At 41.7% G+C, this 16,791-nt stretch overlaps 1 protein-coding gene across 4 annotated transcripts in view; it reads left to right on the top strand.

The window, feature by feature from the left end:
• The window catches only part of PRRC1 (proline rich coiled-coil 1), a 42,553-nt gene that overhangs the window by 2,115 nt on the left and 23,647 nt on the right, over positions 1–16,791 (top strand). For all 4 annotated transcript variants that reach the window (XM_078781578.1, XM_068122160.2, XM_068122159.2 and 1 more), the window contains exon 3: positions 10,570–10,710. In XM_078781578.1, coding sequence (XP_078637704.1) covers positions 10,570–10,710 — 141 coding nt within the window. The remainder of the gene's footprint in view (positions 1–10,569; positions 10,711–16,791) is intronic.

Here is a 16,791-nt window from a genome sequence, read left to right as displayed (position 1 = left end):
CCCCCGCCCGGCAACGCTGGGTACTTCTGCTGGTAACGAATAAAATAAAAACGAAGAAATAGGTGGAATTGGCTGAAATTCGCTCGGTGAATTCACGCGGTGTATTCGGTTCGGCTCGGTTCACTCGGTTTAAAGAAAAAGCGATAATGTCGACATGTTGCTGTCTGTGTCATGTTGGGCGGTGTATGATACTCGTTGGCTGTTGGGCGGTGTATGATACTTGTTGGCTGTTGGGCGGTGTTGTGCGGTGATATGGTGTATTTTAAAAAATATATCTCTGCATTTTCCCGCGTTGGTGACACCGAGTCGTTCTTCATCGATCGTCTCATTCATTTTGGAAATGGAAGTTTCCACGCAACGCATGAATTGTCACGATCCTCAAGAGGAATTTGTCTCGTAATCATCAAATGATAAATGGCAAGTAAATTATATTGTGGAAAATTAAAGATTTCAAATAAACCTATTTAAAGTGTATGCGCACATAACTAATAAAAAAAACGAAGAAATATCTCTCGGTAATTTCCTGAAACATATTTTACTTCCGGCTAATATGTTGAATGAAATAAAAACGAAGAAATATATGTCGGCATCATTGTTGACGTTTTTGTGACGACTATCATCAAACGAAATAGTAATATATCATAACGGAAAAGCAAAAGCGAATTTTTAATATATATCGACACATTGCCGGCGGTGTCATGTTGGGCGGTGTATGATACACCATGACGCGATTTTAAAAAATATATCTCTGCATTTTCCCGCGTGTGTGGATTGTTCTCAATTATTGCTGACACCGAGTCTAAAAGTAAAACCATCGATAAAAATGAAATCATATGGTGAGTTAGATTGGAGATAAAGGCGTGAGAGAGACTCAATGGCCTTGAAGTTACAGGCCTTTGAGAATTCATTTCGTTCTATAAACGGCAACTTTCATCGGATTTTCTTCCCGTTTTTTTTCAACCGAGTCTAAAACTATGTTAGCGACTGTGAAAAATGAAATGATTTATCGAATTTGATTTGAAATAAAACTGGGGGAGAGCAAGACACCACGGGCCTACAAAACAGGACTCAAAGCTATGCGAGTTAATAAAATGGTGGATATTTGTTTATAGCCACTCCCAGAATGGGTGGAGCTATGGGTGGAGCTACTCTGCAAACCGAGTAAGCCACACCCCGGACAGACACCCAACAGATAGACAGACAGACAGACAGACAGAATCATCTACGGCTATTATAATATAGATTATTTACATCAAGGATTTGGACAGTGGGGTGAAGGGTGGATCTTCACAGTAAATTTACAGATGGCACAAAGCTTAGTGCAGTGGAGAGGTGGTTATCAGAGGGGGTAGTGATCAGGTTCAGGATAGTATTGATACTTGCCTCGATTGAGTAAAATATTGGCAGATGTAGTTTAACATAAACAAGTATAAGGTGCTCTGGATGGGCAAGAATAATGAAAATAGGGATTGCATGATCCAAGGGGTAATCTTGGAGTGTGTCACACGCGAAGGATCTGGGGCTGGTTATATATACGGGGGGTAAAGCCAAGCAGCCATAGCTAGTCGGGTTTGAGGTTGTCTTCGGTGAGAGATTAATTATACTCGTAAATACAAATGGTGGTTTTAACATTATATAGGAATTTGGGGAGGCCCTATCTGTAATATTGTGTGCAGTTGTGGTCATCACCGCTCAGGAAGGACATAGCTGCCATAGAGAGGGTTCGGTGCAGGGCTACGATATTGATTCCAGGCCTAGCTAGACTAGGCTATGAGAGCGGCTGAAGGAGACAGGGCTTTGTGCATTAGAAAGGAGGTGGTTACGAGGGGATATTATAAGAGATGTTTTGGATAATGAAGGGTATGGACAAAATAAGTGCAAAATAATTATTCAGCACAGTAGACAGTGATAGGATCAAGGGCCATAGCCTGAGAGCAAAGAAGAGGAGAGGTAAGACGGTACTCAGGTAAGGGTCTTTCACTCACAGTAGTTAATGCATGTAATGGTCTCCATAGAAAGGTTGTGGCAGCAAAAATAGTAGATACATTGAAATTGGAATTGGACAGGTACCTGGAAGCATTGGAGATATAGGGGTATGGATATTGGCAGGACTTGTAGGTAGTTTGAGTACGGATGGATGATTATTTGCATCTGTGCTGAGTGTGATGTCTGTGAGAGGGTCTCGTCAAGGGATAGTGTGTGGTTGGTGGTGTATATTCTTCACCCTAATACCCACTCTTCCCCTCCCCAAATTAATATTTTTTAACTTCATGGTATTCATAGAATACTTACCCCATGCAGTCGACTTGGTGTGAACCAACTCTTCTGTTTTTGAAGGGTTTTTTCTTTGATCGAATATGGCTGCCAGAACATGTGACCAATGGCATCATACATTTACATTTTCCAATATAATTGCTGCGTATATCATGCTCAATAAATTTCAAAATGATCGACTAAATGTTGTCCCTGTTGAATTATGACGTCATAATTAAGGCACCGATGACGTCATCATTAACAGCATTTATTGCCCATGTGGAATTCATTACAATGAGCCACATTTCAATTTTTCCATGGAGCGGTTTCAGAGATAGAGGTCCAAATTTTTTTGGTTTCTCCTAAACACCCATACCATGTGACTTTTGATGTCATAATTATGAGTAAAAAAATCAACACGAGTTTCACCATGCTATGGTGAAAGTTTCATGTCAATCGGACCAACAGTTTTCGAGAAAATAAATTTTTAAAATGTCGACACATATGACATACGTGCGTACGTACATGCGTATGCAACCGATCGCTTAACCTCACTTTTCTTCGCGAGTGCAGGGAAAAAAAAAATAGTATTTCCCCATTTAAAATTTTTTTTATTTCAGCCCCGCTGTGATATTCATGAGCATTTCTCATCCCCACTCCTCCCCACATTCCCGAAATTAGATTAAGTCGTTTTGACAGATTAATTTAATCTGGTGTTTGTGTGGCGCAGGCAGGATGGGCCGAATGGCCTCCTCCTGCATCTAATTTCCTTGGTGTTACCTCCGTCGCCGAAGGTGGAACGAGTTTATGTTTTCACCCCAGTTTGTCTGTCTGTCTGTGTGTAGGATATCTCAAAACGTTGTGGACGGATTCGCCCGAAATTTGGTGGAGAGGTTGGGTATGTGACAAGGATGGAATGATTAGATTTTGGTGAAGATGTGAATCCAGATACTGGAATTTTAAAAGTGATTTCACCATTGAGTGATAGGGCCAAATACGATATTTAGCACGGTATGTCAAAAGGTTATTGACAAGTTCATGATAAAACAAGGTGGATGAGTTGGGTCGTAATAAGCCAACGAGATTTTGTTGTGAGGCAAGGACGAATGGTCCGGATCCAGATCCTGCCTATGGGTGGGATACAAACCTTAAACTGTTCAGCCTGGTGGAGGTATGTGCGCTACCGAGTGCCCATTCTAGTTACGTACTCCTTGTTGTTGCTGAACACGGTTCGACAAGGATCATCGCTAACTTGATAGTCTTGCTGTTGAACACTTTTGGATGTGCTTTGTAGTCAGTTTTGATTATTGAAAAGAAAACATCTTCTACGAACCAGAACTTTTTGTTATCGTTATCACATGGCATTCGGTAGAGTGCATACCTGCACTAGGCTGAACAGATTACATTTTGTATTCCACTGATAGGTTGAATCTGCATCCAGAGCTTAACAAAAATCTAATGGATTTTTTCTTGTTATCTACCCAACTCATCCAGCATGTTTCGTCCGAATCCGTCTACAACATTTTGAGGTATCGTGTTATAAATAGTTTTTGGCTTTATATCTCAGTGGTGAAAAATAACTTAAGGAATTATATTATATGGATCCGGATCTTCACCAAATTCCAATCAATTCGTCCTTGCCTCACACACAACCTCTCCACCAAGTTTCGTCTGAATCTGTCTGTAACTTTTTGAGATACCCTTCACACAGACAGACAGATAGATAGACAAACAGGGTGAAGACGTAATAAGGCAGTACAGTACAGTAATGTATAGCCTTGACCGAGAATCTACATTACCGTAGATCTGAGAATATGATCGACTTATAATAAAAAGAGATCTGCGTGCAGACGAGCGGACTGATACAGTCCGATTGCAATAGCCTCTCTTCCGACACACGGATTACTATGTGTGACAGGTATGAGAGAGGAATACTTTGATACACATAAAAAAAACACATTTATATCAAGTAGCATTAAAGTTATATGTATATATTTTCCAATAAATTAATTTATTTCCCTCTTTAGAAAAGGCTTCTTTGTGTGCGCTCTTCAGCCTGACCTCTTTTGGATGCACCCTATCTACCTGCAAGTCCAAAAACGTCACTGACTGGTGCAAAAACAGATTTTCTCAACTATAGATGGGTAAGCTGGCTTCAAATTATATGCAAAATTATGCAATCCATCATTACTGCTCACGTCAACTCTATCTTCTTTTCAAGCAGCCTGATCTCTGTCCATCAGTTTGGATTCTGTCCTCATTACTCACCTCTGGACTTGCTGCTACTTCTCTCTCAGCAATGGTTGGAGGCTCTAAATATCAAATGAGTTCAGGTACATCTCGCTGGACATACCTTGGGCATTGACACAGTCTGGCATCCTGCCCTGTTTGCCAAGCTCTCTCTGCCTGTGGCATACAAAGCTGTCTTTGTTCCTAGATTTCTGACTTCTTCCACTGACGCAGTGAAAGTGTTGCTATCAATGGAATCTCATCAGGTGCTCACACTCCCGGTGGAGGCTGGAGTGCCCAGAGACAGCATTTTGGGATCTTGATCATAATATGCATTAAATGACCTTTTGAGTTGGCAGGATGGCCTAGAGGTATGCACACTCGCCTCTAAGCTGTCTAGCCTAGGTTTGAATCCGGACCCAGCTATAACCTGTCAACCCAGTGTTCCACAGGCAGGTTGATTCATCAATGTGTGTGCCGTCCCTTGGATGTACGTTAAACAGGCTTCCTGTCTGCCGCAGATGACCCCACATTGTGTCGTACAATATCCCCATCCCACTGACTAGTAGCAGCAGCCATGTCCTTATCTGCTGATCTGATATTGATTAGATACTGGTCTGATAAAAGGAAGGTTTCTTTCAGCTCCGGAAGCTCCGAGGATCGCCAAACAAACCTACCCAATTTAATGGTGAGGAACTGGAAGAGGTTCAGTCTTTTGAATCTCTCGGCCATAGCATCAACTATTACTTGTCATAGGATGACCATATCACAAAGTTGGCCTCCAAATCCAACTACAGACTGGGAAACCTCTTGTATTGTTTAGTCTTTCCTTTAAAAATCAGAACTACTCACAACCCACATGGCCTTTGCCTGGAACTCATTGGAATACCACCCTCCCCTATGTTCCTGGGCCCCAGTATCACATCTATCCTGGATTCTGTAAAATCTGAAGCTCTCAATATTATTAGCATCTTTTGCGATGAGGCAGAAACACAAGGCATGCTGTCCTCACATTGCATTGCATCGCATCGCAGCCAGGTTTGTGGCCTCTGTTTTTTTTTTTTTTTAAATGTCCTTTCCTCTGGTTTTGCTTCCTCTGTTCTCTCAGCCCACCGACCGAAGCATGCGGTCTTCCAGTAACCTACCATTGGTTAAACTTCCAAGATCCATGGTCGACTGTACACCTCCACTGTTTTGTTCCTCTATTCTCATGTTTTTGTCAAATCCCTTGCTGAGGCTGCTCAATTCTACTGTTCCCTCTAGAACCTCGATTTGGCAGCACACCACCATCTCATATCACTTCCCCATTGCTACCTGCAATATATCCCCATTAACGCATCCTAACCCACCCTTTCCCTCTTATCTCCTAATTGCTTTGCTTTTTTGCCCACCTGCCCCACTGTCCGTATGTTGCCTTTTTTGCCCTCTATCCCCTCGGCCTTCCATGAGCTTAAGATTTTGCATACAAAAATAAATAATAAAAATGAAATTTCCTTTTCAAAAATAAAAAGGGGATCACACACAATCGACCAGTCAAACTAATTTTGATTTTCCTCTTGTCAATTTTATGCTTCTGCAGCTGTAGGCGCTGGAGGTATTAGGTTTTTGGATTGTCCGTCCAGCTGTGCGTCGTAGTGAATTTTCGTTACTGCAATAACTTGTGAACCGCTGAAGGGATTTTGACCAAACTTGGTACAAGTATGTACTGTCCTATGAAGATGTACTGATTCGATTTTGGGCTCAAAAGGTCAAAGGTCATGCCATGTGACCTTTAATTGAAAGTCTTTGTTACCACAATAACTTGTGAACCACAGAAGGGATTTCAACCAAACTTTCCACAAGTATGTCTTGGGATACAAAGATTAACTGATTAAAGTTTGGGTTCAACAGGTCAAAGGTTGTGTGCCCTTTGAAAATCATTTTGCTGATCATAAATTGAGTTAGAAGCATCTGATTTTTTTTCTCTATTCTATTTATCTATTTTCTCTCTTGCACTCTCTCTCATGTTACCTTTAATCAATATCAAACGTAACAGTGGGTTGACATCTAACACGGGCAGAGGCATATCCATTGATGCATTCACGGCAAATTCTATTTTCTAGTTTTAATTTTATTTCCTGTCCACCTATCCACCTGTACCTTGTGTATAACTACTGTATTAACTATCATTGGTATGTCTTGAAAGCAGTAAGAAACGTGATGTTTCGACAGGCATCGCAGCCAGCAGCCCCTCTCGTTAAAAGTGAAACTAAGGCAGGTAACTGGAATTTGGCCAGAACACGAGTGCACGGTGGTCTCCTTTATTAGTCCCCTCCCGGTGTACACCGGAGGGAACTATAGGTTTGCACTCCGTCCCTCCGTCTGTCAGTCCGTCACACAAAGAACAGTTTTCCGGACTTTTTTCCTAAACTCTTAATGCTAATGATTTCAAACTTGGCACATGGTTTCCTCATGATAAGTTACAGATCAAGTTCGAACTTCACGACGTTTCGATCATTTTTGACAAAGTTATGGCACTTTGAACTTTGGTAATTTCCCCAACAGTTTTCCAGACGACAGACTGCCGGTAGGGGACATGTATTGCACCGCAATACTCAGAATGCTTAGTTTGATATGCACCATGGGATGTTTACTGTCCATTCATTAATTTCAGGCAGGCATCCAGACGACATCTGAAAATCCAGTTCAGATGACGAGAGGCAAGTTATCGACAACATCCTGAACTAGAATCCGGGCACTCGGTAGAGCGCATACCTTCGCCGCAGCTACTGTTCTGTACTTGGCATGGGAGTGTATGCGATGTGAAACTTTATGTGAAATGCGATCGATTTTTAAAAATCAGAATTTGAGCAAATCTGTTTCATTCGTCTGTTAATATGCCTCCCCGATTGACAAATCTGCAATTTGAATTTCATTTGAGGTTGAAATGATTGCGGGAGATCGCGTTATAGTGATGACGTCTTGGATGGACATCCTCTTCTTCAGTCGCTCATAACTTTGAGTGAAATACGATCGAGTTAAAAATAGTCAGAATTTGAGCAAATCTGTTTCATTCGTTTGTTAATATGCCTCATCTATTGTCAAATCTGCAATTATAATTTTTTTTGAGGTTGAAATGATCGCGGGAGATCGCGTTATAGTGATGACGTCCTGGATGGACATCTTCTTCTTCAGTCGCGCATAACTTTGAGTGAAATACGATCGAGTTAAAAATAGTCAGAATTTGAGCAAATCTGTTTCATTCGTTTGTTAATATGCCTCATCTATTGTCAAATCTGCAATTATAATTTTTTTTGAGGTTGAAATGATCGCGGGAGATCGCGTTATAGTGATGACGTCCTGGATGGACATCTTCTTCTTCAGTCGCTCATAACTTTGAGTGAAATACGATCGAGTTAAAAATAGTCAGAATTTGAGCAAATCTGTTTCCCAAAATCTAATCAAATGTGTCCCGTATAATAACCAATCATCCCACCAAATTTCATGCAATTCGGTTGAATACTTTTTGAGTTATGCGATTAACATACACACACACAGACATACAAATAAATACACAGCGATCAAAACATAACCTTCCGCTTTTGCGAAGGTAATAAACAAACATTCTGAGTATTGCGCTGCAATACATGTCCCCTACCGGCAGTCTGTCATCCGGAAAACTGTTGGGGAAATTACCAAAGTTCAAAGTGCCATAACTTTGTCAAAAATAATCGAAACGTCGTGAAGTTTGAACTTGATCTGTAACTTATCATGAGGAAACCATGTACCAACTTTGAAATCATTAGCATTAAGAGTTTAGAAAAAAAAGTCCGGAAAACTGTTCTTTGCGTGATGGACTGACGGACGGAGTGCAAACCTATAGTCCCCTCCGGTGTACACCGGTAGGGGACTAATAAAAATTTCCTGCTCAAATCAACTGCAGTCAAATACAGGCGTGGTTAGTTTTTTTGTGAAGACTTTGGCCAAAAACACCTGGTGGACGGCACACTTGGGCCAACAAAAACAAGCCAATCCCACAAAAATGTGGGAATAATAAGGCCTGTAGTAGTAGTAGTAGTAGTAGTAGTAGTAGTAGTAGTAGTAATAGTAGTAGTTTGTAGTAAGTAGTAATTGTTGCCAGTCCCTACTGTAAGCGGAACAGTTTAAAGAAAAATGTGATTGCTGCAATCTAATGAAAACTACTAGCAAATAAAATGCAAGTGGTAAAAAATATTTGTCAAAATCAGGCCAGATTTGGGGGTGAATTATAATCATCGAATAGCTGTGATACCAGGCATGAGAAATTACTGTGTTTACGCAAATTTCCACGTTTGCGTAAACAACCGATAATATGGCATGGATTATGACATGGCTTTTTAATGTCTTATTGTTGTTCTGTTTCATTTGTTCGACTGAAAATGAAATCTTATGTAACCGAAATATTCCCGAATCTAATGAGGACTTGGTGAGCAGGGTGAAAGGGGGGAAACCACACTCTTGAAATCTCTCTCCACCTCAATATTTTCTTACTTGTGTGCATAGCATGTTAAATTCACATGCTTCTGACATTGCCGCCAAAATTATTTATTTTATTCAATGGAAAAATGGCAAAAGTCTGCTAATGGAGTCTTGTTTGCTCAGCCAGGAGAGGGGGCAAAGGTTGTACTGTGAATAAATAAAGTGCTCATACTGCTCACTCATTACCCCACACGTGTGAAGCGATAAGCAGGATTCGGCAATTGGGTGCCTTTGTCTGTCTGCAGACGTCGGTTTATGATCAGGGAACAACTTCATTTCAATTGAATTTTATATTTTAAACACTGTAGAACATGAATCGGAACACAAACAAATCGGAACACAAATTTGCAGTTTAGCAGTACTTTGACTCTGAATTTGGCAAATTGTACGGAATGTCGTTCCGGTTACGCATGCACACAGAGGAGTAATGTCATTGTTTTAGTCTGTCTGCCTGTCTGGCAGTCAAATAAAATTGAAAATCATTCCAAACAGGAATCTTCCTGGTGAACAGCTGTTTTAAAGACCTGGCGGGAGGAGTGGGATTGAAGAGAGTGTGGGAGTTTGTTCCAGAGGCGGGAGAAAAGAGGAATGAAGGAGTGAATGTTTGCAGAGAGTTTTGTTTTTGGCAGTTTAAACATAAGAGGGTTGCTGGCAGATATTGTGCGACCTGTAGGAATGCGACCTGTAGGGACAGGGCCTTCTCCATCGCTGCTCCCACCCTCTGGAACTCGCTACCTCATACCATCAGAGACTCCTCCTCACTCACCACATTCAAAACATCACTCAAGACCCACCTGTTCAACACTGCATTCAACATTTAACCCACAGCATCTAACCCCTGACTATCTCCTCTCCTTCTCCCTCCTTTGTGCTTTGAATATTTCCCTATTGATTCTTCTTTTTTGCAATTGTTTTTATGTTTTGCTATGCATTATGTTTTGCACTCTGTCAAAGCGTCTTTGGGCTTCCTGAAAAGCGCTATATAAAATAAATGCATTATTATTATATTATTATTGTAAAGACGTCATAAAGGACACAAACAGCACGCACAAATAATTAATGTAACGTGTTAAATAAGGTGGTGTAAACCATCCTGCGTCAACAGCGGTAAACTTATTTCAAAATCTTCTTTTTTTTCCTACAGCCCTTTATTTTATTTCAGTTGACTTGTATACTAGAACATTATACCACATACATCATCTTGTTTCTACTTCCAAAAACCTCCAGTTTAGCAGGACTGTACTTGGACAAAATGTACGCCATTTTACGCCATCTCGACCAATCAAATGTGTTGCTCGCGCTCTTAGTGTTAAGGAATATCGAGATTCAGACAAAATGGTGGTGTGTAAGAAATATAGATTGTGCTTGGAAATGCAGAGCAAGAGCTTAAAAGAACCTTCCCATGTCCCTTTTCACTAGACTATGTGTGGTAAAGTGTTCTTTGAGCTCTTCAGTTCATTTAAGTGATTTATCTATCTGCTTGCAGAGATGCAACCACAATGCACTAGTATAAAATAAATGCATATGCTTTGTATTTGCATTGTAGTGTCTGCCCTTGCAAAACAGCTGCTGCTGTGCATTTCTCTACAGCTAGCCCCAGGCCTCTACCCACCAATATCACACAAGACCCACCTCCGATAGCATCTTCACTGACCATGTCACCGATGCATGCTTCTCTGCCTGGACCACCCATAACCAACTATGCCCGGGCAGCTGCTCCGGCCTTCACAGGTAGCTGGTTGCACCCTATAGTAGTTTGTCCGTGATATATCCTTTGTAAATGCTGAATGTGAAGCAAGGATGCAGCATGTACCATTGTGTACCAACCGCGATGAAGTGCTGTCACGTTTAGGAGTGTACCGCAGTACCTCATCTGTAGACTATGAATGTAAAATACCCTTTTCCAATGCTCACTGTGTTGTAACTTGTACAAAATACTCTCATTGGCCTGTATACTTAAACTAGTCGTTTTATTCAAATTGTTTGTATTGCTATAGGTCTTGTAGCACGATGTGAATATTTGGCAAGCTGAGCCATGCTCCATCTGTCATGTCAGCAAAGCAAACAAATATTTCCAATTCAAATTATTGCCATTTTGTATCGTCTTCATAACATGTCTATTTGACTTGGTACAAGACACATGTCTTTGGGGTTTTGAACCTGCTTTAAGCGTAATTGAGTTTTCCCAGTGCATTATTACTTGCAAAAATCGGAGATTTTAAAAGTATATTGCTTTGTCTTGTGCGTTATTCTGTCTGTTTGTCTGTCTGTGTCTGTATGTCAGTCACCTACAGGTCACAATTTTCAACTTCACAAAACTTCACCAAATGGTAGAGTTGGTCATAAGCAAGAAGCCTATTGTTTTTGGGGTCAAAAGGTTAATAGGTCAACATAGGCCAAAGGTCACCAACTTTGTCAAATTTCTAAAATCCTCAATTTTCATCCCATTGACTTGAAATTTGAAAAGGATTTGCATATCTGGTCACTGAATTCAACCACCAATTACACTGGACAACAAAGATTTTGCTACTGGGGTAGAAACATATGTTGTAGACTAAATCAAGTATGCTAATTCTGAATCTGAAGTCAGAATATTCTCAGCACGTCAGGATTTTGAGTTATACATATGATCCAATTATAGTAGCTTGCCCTGGTGGGTGATTTTGAGTGATCAACTGCTCAGAAATTATTTTTTGTATTTTTTGTTTCAATTATAGCAATACAACTGTTGTAGAATATTATTTCTCATAAAACGAGCTTTAGAATGCACTTTAAATTATTAAATATGGATGAAAACTGACCAAGCTATGAATTTTTAAGTAAAACTTTCCACGCGGCATTATAATTTTGCATGCCGCTTCCGTGCTGAGAAGAGTTAATAACTTGATACTAAACTGTTTAAATGCAATGTATACATTTTAAGAATGTATAAAGTTTGGAATGCATACCATGCTAATAGTATCTAGTAAGGGCATTTTATGAGATATTTCACAAATCTGTTAACTAAATTGTTACCAAAAAATTTCTTCACCAATATGTTTGTAAAGGTGTGTAATAACATGTGTTAAAATGTTGAAGTTCAACTCCTGTGGGAAACCCAGAAAAAAAGCTGTTGAATTCGGGTACCGAAAAATTATTTTCGAGAATTTTTTTTTTTTTAATCGGCCCTTAAGTAACTTATGAGGGGTCAAATAAGGGTTTTTCATGATTCTGAGTTGATTGTTAACATTTATATTTTCACTTTTACATTTACACACAAAGTAGCTTTTATTTCACATACATATATAATACTCAAGAGTTATTTCTCATTCACAATGTCAGAAGTTTCAACAGTCATTGTCTATGTCTTCTTCAGACTCAACAACATCATGACTGCAGTTTCTGCATGTAATGCCATTACAGACTCCACAGGCCGAGATGCACGTGACCCCATTCTTCTTGCAGCTGCATCGCCGGTTGCTGCAATCTCCATGACAATTACAGCTCGTGAACTGCAATAGCTCCTCAGGAGCCGTGGGGTCCAGTGTTGGAACTGGCTCATACCCATGCACACCTATTGTCCATCCATAGTCACTGGGGTTCAGAGACATGCTCTGTAGAAGGATCCAGTCCCGGGTCTGCAGGTAGGCACGGAGTGAATGTTGTGCAGCTGCACCCTCTGTTGGAGGTAGAGTCTCTGGTTTGATCACTCCTGCCGCTGCCTTCCTTGAGAACATGTTGTACCGAATTTCACCCAATGTAGTATCTCGTCCATGGTAAATGTACTTGAAAATCGCAGTACCAGCCTGAATCACTGTTTCCTTGGTGGCTTCTGTGTCAAGGAAGATGTCGGAGAAGGTGGTGCCGGAGAGGATCTGGCAAAGGTGGTGCCGGAGAGGTGACTTCGATCCAACCCATTGAGTGAAAGGGAGTGTTTCCGTGAATAGAGACAATGTTTAAATCTATATCGTCTCCAACAAACTGAGTGACTGCATTGTTTGTTTCCCCAACCTCCATAAAGACCACCTGATCATTACTTGACAATTCACTTTCACTGGCTGGCACTTTGGCTGTCATCACTGATTGATCCTCAAGCGCAGCATCAACCGCAACCTCATCATTGATCTGTTCATCGGTTTCTTCCACAATGGTGTCAAGAGTGCCAGAAGTATCTGGAACATCATCTCCACTCCTACTATTAAGGAAGCAGTATTTGTAGTTTTGTGTCTCCGTGTAAGACTCAGTGTATCCCAGCCGGTGGAACTTGTTGAGCATCCATTTTGACCCAAATCTATGATCAAGTTGTATGGCAAGCCCCATTTGGTGTGGCAATACTCCAGACCGAGGTCGACAGGCCTTAATAAAATTCTGCCCCCAAACAGCAACTCTTTCGTCTGTCTTGACAATCGGTCTCAAGAACATCTGAAGGCTTGCAGGAACAAGTGTCAGCTGACTATCGATGTCAGTCATACTGTGTGTGGTGGGGTATGACTTTGGACCTAAATCAATCAAGGCAATATCATTGGATATGAACTTGAGTGCCGTCTTTATGATCTGAGTCTTCTCATCTCCATGGTCAAGATTAGCATGATGCCCTCGCAGAATATTGTCGGTGCCATCTTTGAGACAGAGTACATCTGCCCTTCTTTCCTGTGTTGTGAAATACAAGGTGTCTTCGTATTTCTCTAGAAGTTTTATTTTTAGCCAATGTTTTTTTTTTTTGTTTTTGTTTTTTGTATACTGAATCGAGGCTCGTGAAAGAGCTAGAGCTAAAGCTAAAGCTAAAGTCGGGCGCGAGGGGCGCGTCCACTAACGGAACGCCTCTCGCTTCCCAGATCGAGGGCCACGTGGTCAGGAGAACCTCGTCCCTTCTGGTTGCCTTGCCGTCCCACCGTGAGCGCTGGTCAGGGTGTACTTCAAACTAAGCTTAAGTGTCAAGCGTTAAGTTCCTCCTTGCCCTCGCAAGGGGAAGGCTAGGGTCAAGCTCTTCCAAACTTCCAAACACTAGGAATCGGACGTCTCAAATTAATTAATTAATTGGTTAATACATCTCAGTCGCCCGCGACCTCTCTAGCGTGGGCGTCGAACCAGTTCATTTCCGGGGCGACCGGGCCGAGTATCGGCCCGGCCGTGGCTGAAGCCGTTGATTCCACCGTAGCACGCTGACGCGTAGGCTCGCGCGTCCCCGGTCCGCCGGGGCTCCGCGGGTGTCCTACCGTGCCCACGTCGCCATGTCTCACTGAATAAGAGAGTCAGACGTGGTGCCCGGGGACGGAGTTCGCTGTCTAAACATGGTAGCGCTAGGCCAGTGGGACCGCCGGGACCCACGTGCACTCACAAGTTGTTATGCGCGTGGGCGGCAGTATCAGACCGGGGCGCCCAAACGCTCCCCGGCTAAAGTTCATCCTGGAAGCGCCCATATTGTGCGGACAAACCCCACCAAGTCGAGGGCCACGTGGTCAGGAGAACCTCGTCCCTTCTGGTCACACTTTGCCTATCGGCCGGCCTCGAAGACCGAAATTATGACTATGTCACCGGAAACGGAGTTAATTAACGGAGTTAAACGGAGTTAAAACGGAATGCTTTGAATAAGAAAGGCTCTTCTCTGGTGACTGATCAAACTCCTGCAGCTTTTCATGGACTTGGTCCATGTTCATTACCCCATGCTCTAATTCTGAGTCTAACCATTCGCAGAATTCAATAAAAACTGCCTCTCGCTCCTCATCAATACTCCTCTGTCCTCTCTTCCTTTTTCCTTCCTCATCAGTCTTGGACAAACTGTCACCTCTCGCAAACATAAGTTTGCATCGCAAATGGTACAGTGTTTCTTCTGCTACCAAGTCGTTGATCCCTTCCAGGCGTCCAGTGACTTCAGTGCCCCAGTCATCCCCGCGACTCCGTGCTGTCTTCAGCAAGCTTGCCTTCAGTGTATCTGCAGTCAAATTATCTGGCACTCTGTATTTCTTTCTAGCTTGTGCTGGATTATTTTTGTAGAGCTGGGCTGGTTGGTTGCAAAGAATGCATACATCCTTATACAGGAGGTCAACTGACTGTGATCTTCTAGAACTGCAGCCAGTTGATGAACTGAACTCACAAGTAGTGCGTCTTCTCTTCAACTTTGATGACTCTTTCTCTGCCTTTGATGCTTGAGCTGACTTCTTGGTGGTTGCAACAAAGTTGTTGTACAGATCATTTTTACACTTCTGGTGGTACCTCAGTTTTCCTTCCTTTTGAGCCTCCTTCATACGTTCCACAACAGTAACATTTTCGACAGTTTCTGCTTGTTTCAATAAAGTTGAGTATCCCTTTGGAGTTGCCTGTATGAGCCTTTCAGCTGGTGTATCCGAGCGTGCACAGATGAAGCAATTGAGCACGGGTGGAGTAACGTCTTCATCCATATTGCTAGACTCCATGTCCTGCAAAGTAGAAAATGAGATATATTTAGAAATTATTTTTCCACAAAGGAGTGTCTGTGGTGAAATATAAATGTTAACAATCAACTCAGAATCATGAAAAACCCTTATTTGACCCCTCATAAGTTACTTAAGGGCCGATTAAAAAAAAAAAAAATTCTCGAAAATAATTTTTCGGTACCCGAATTCAATAGCTTTTTTTCTGGGTTTCCCACGGGAGTTGACCTTCAACATTTTAACACATGTTATTACACACCTTTACAAACATATTGGTGAAGAAATTTTTTGGTAACAATTTAGTTAACAGATTTTCATATGTTTCCCTTACTAATCTATATATTTTCAGGTTATAACTTAATATATTTTTCTGTATATTTTTAGGTTAGGCATATGTTACTACAGGCATCATGAATAGGTGAGGCTGGGTGAATCGCCCTGATAACTTTTGTTATATCTGTGGGAAATACACTCCATGTAGCCAGCGCAAGAACCTTACCAAGATGGAGAAAGCTGCTTACAAATATTATTTTGAATGTAAAGTTGGAGACCAAGACAAGAGCTGGGCACCTCATGTTTGCTGCACTGTGTGTAACTCAGGGCTTCCGCAGTGGTTGAGTGGCAAAAGGAAGGGAATGCCTTTTGCTGTGCCAATGATATGGCATGAGCCAACAAATCATCACTGACCGCTACTTTTGTATGACAAATATTGCTGGGTTCTCAACGAAAAACAAGTCAAAAATTGTATATCCAGATTGTAAGTCTGCTCTGAAGCTGGTCCCCCATGACTTGGATTCTCCTGTGCCAGTTTCACCAGAAGCTGCTGCAGATTAAAGCGAGGACAACTCTGACGATGCTATGGGTGATATTGATGAACTGTACGAACCCGAGTCTGACGAAAAGAAGCCACACTTGCTAAATCAAGAGGAATTAATCGATCTGGTGAGAGACCTGTCATTGTCAAAGGAGAAGGCTGAAGTGTTGGGCTCCAGACTACGGCAATGGAATCTCCTCGAGGAAGGAACCAAAATATCCCACGTCCTTGACCGCCACACAAACTTAGCTGCCTTTTTTAAGATAGAAAATGATGTTTGTTTCTTTGCTGATGTTAATGGCCTAATGCATGAACTCGGAAACAAACATGTGTCTGATGAATGGAGACTCTTCATAGACTCCAGCAAAGTGATCCTCAAAGCTGTTTTGTTGCACAATGGTAACAAAAAACCTTCTGTTCCTGTAGCTCGTGCTGTCGGCATGAAGGAGACGTAAGGGTCCATGTAAATCCTTCTAAAAGTGGTTAATTACTCAGATCATAAGTGGAACATTTGCGGTGATCTAAAAGTGATTTCTCTTCTCCTAGGACTGCAGCTGGGGTACACAGAATACATGTGCTTCATGTGCCTATGGAACAGCCGTGATGACA

The sequence above is a fragment of the Myxine glutinosa genome, chromosome 7 (genome assembly GCF_964187855.1).
Source record: "Myxine glutinosa chromosome 7, kmMyxGlut1.1, whole genome shotgun sequence".
Classification (NCBI taxonomy): domain Eukaryota; kingdom Metazoa; phylum Chordata; class Myxini; order Myxiniformes; family Myxinidae; genus Myxine; species Myxine glutinosa.
This window is presented reverse-complemented; position numbering and strand designations above follow the sequence as displayed.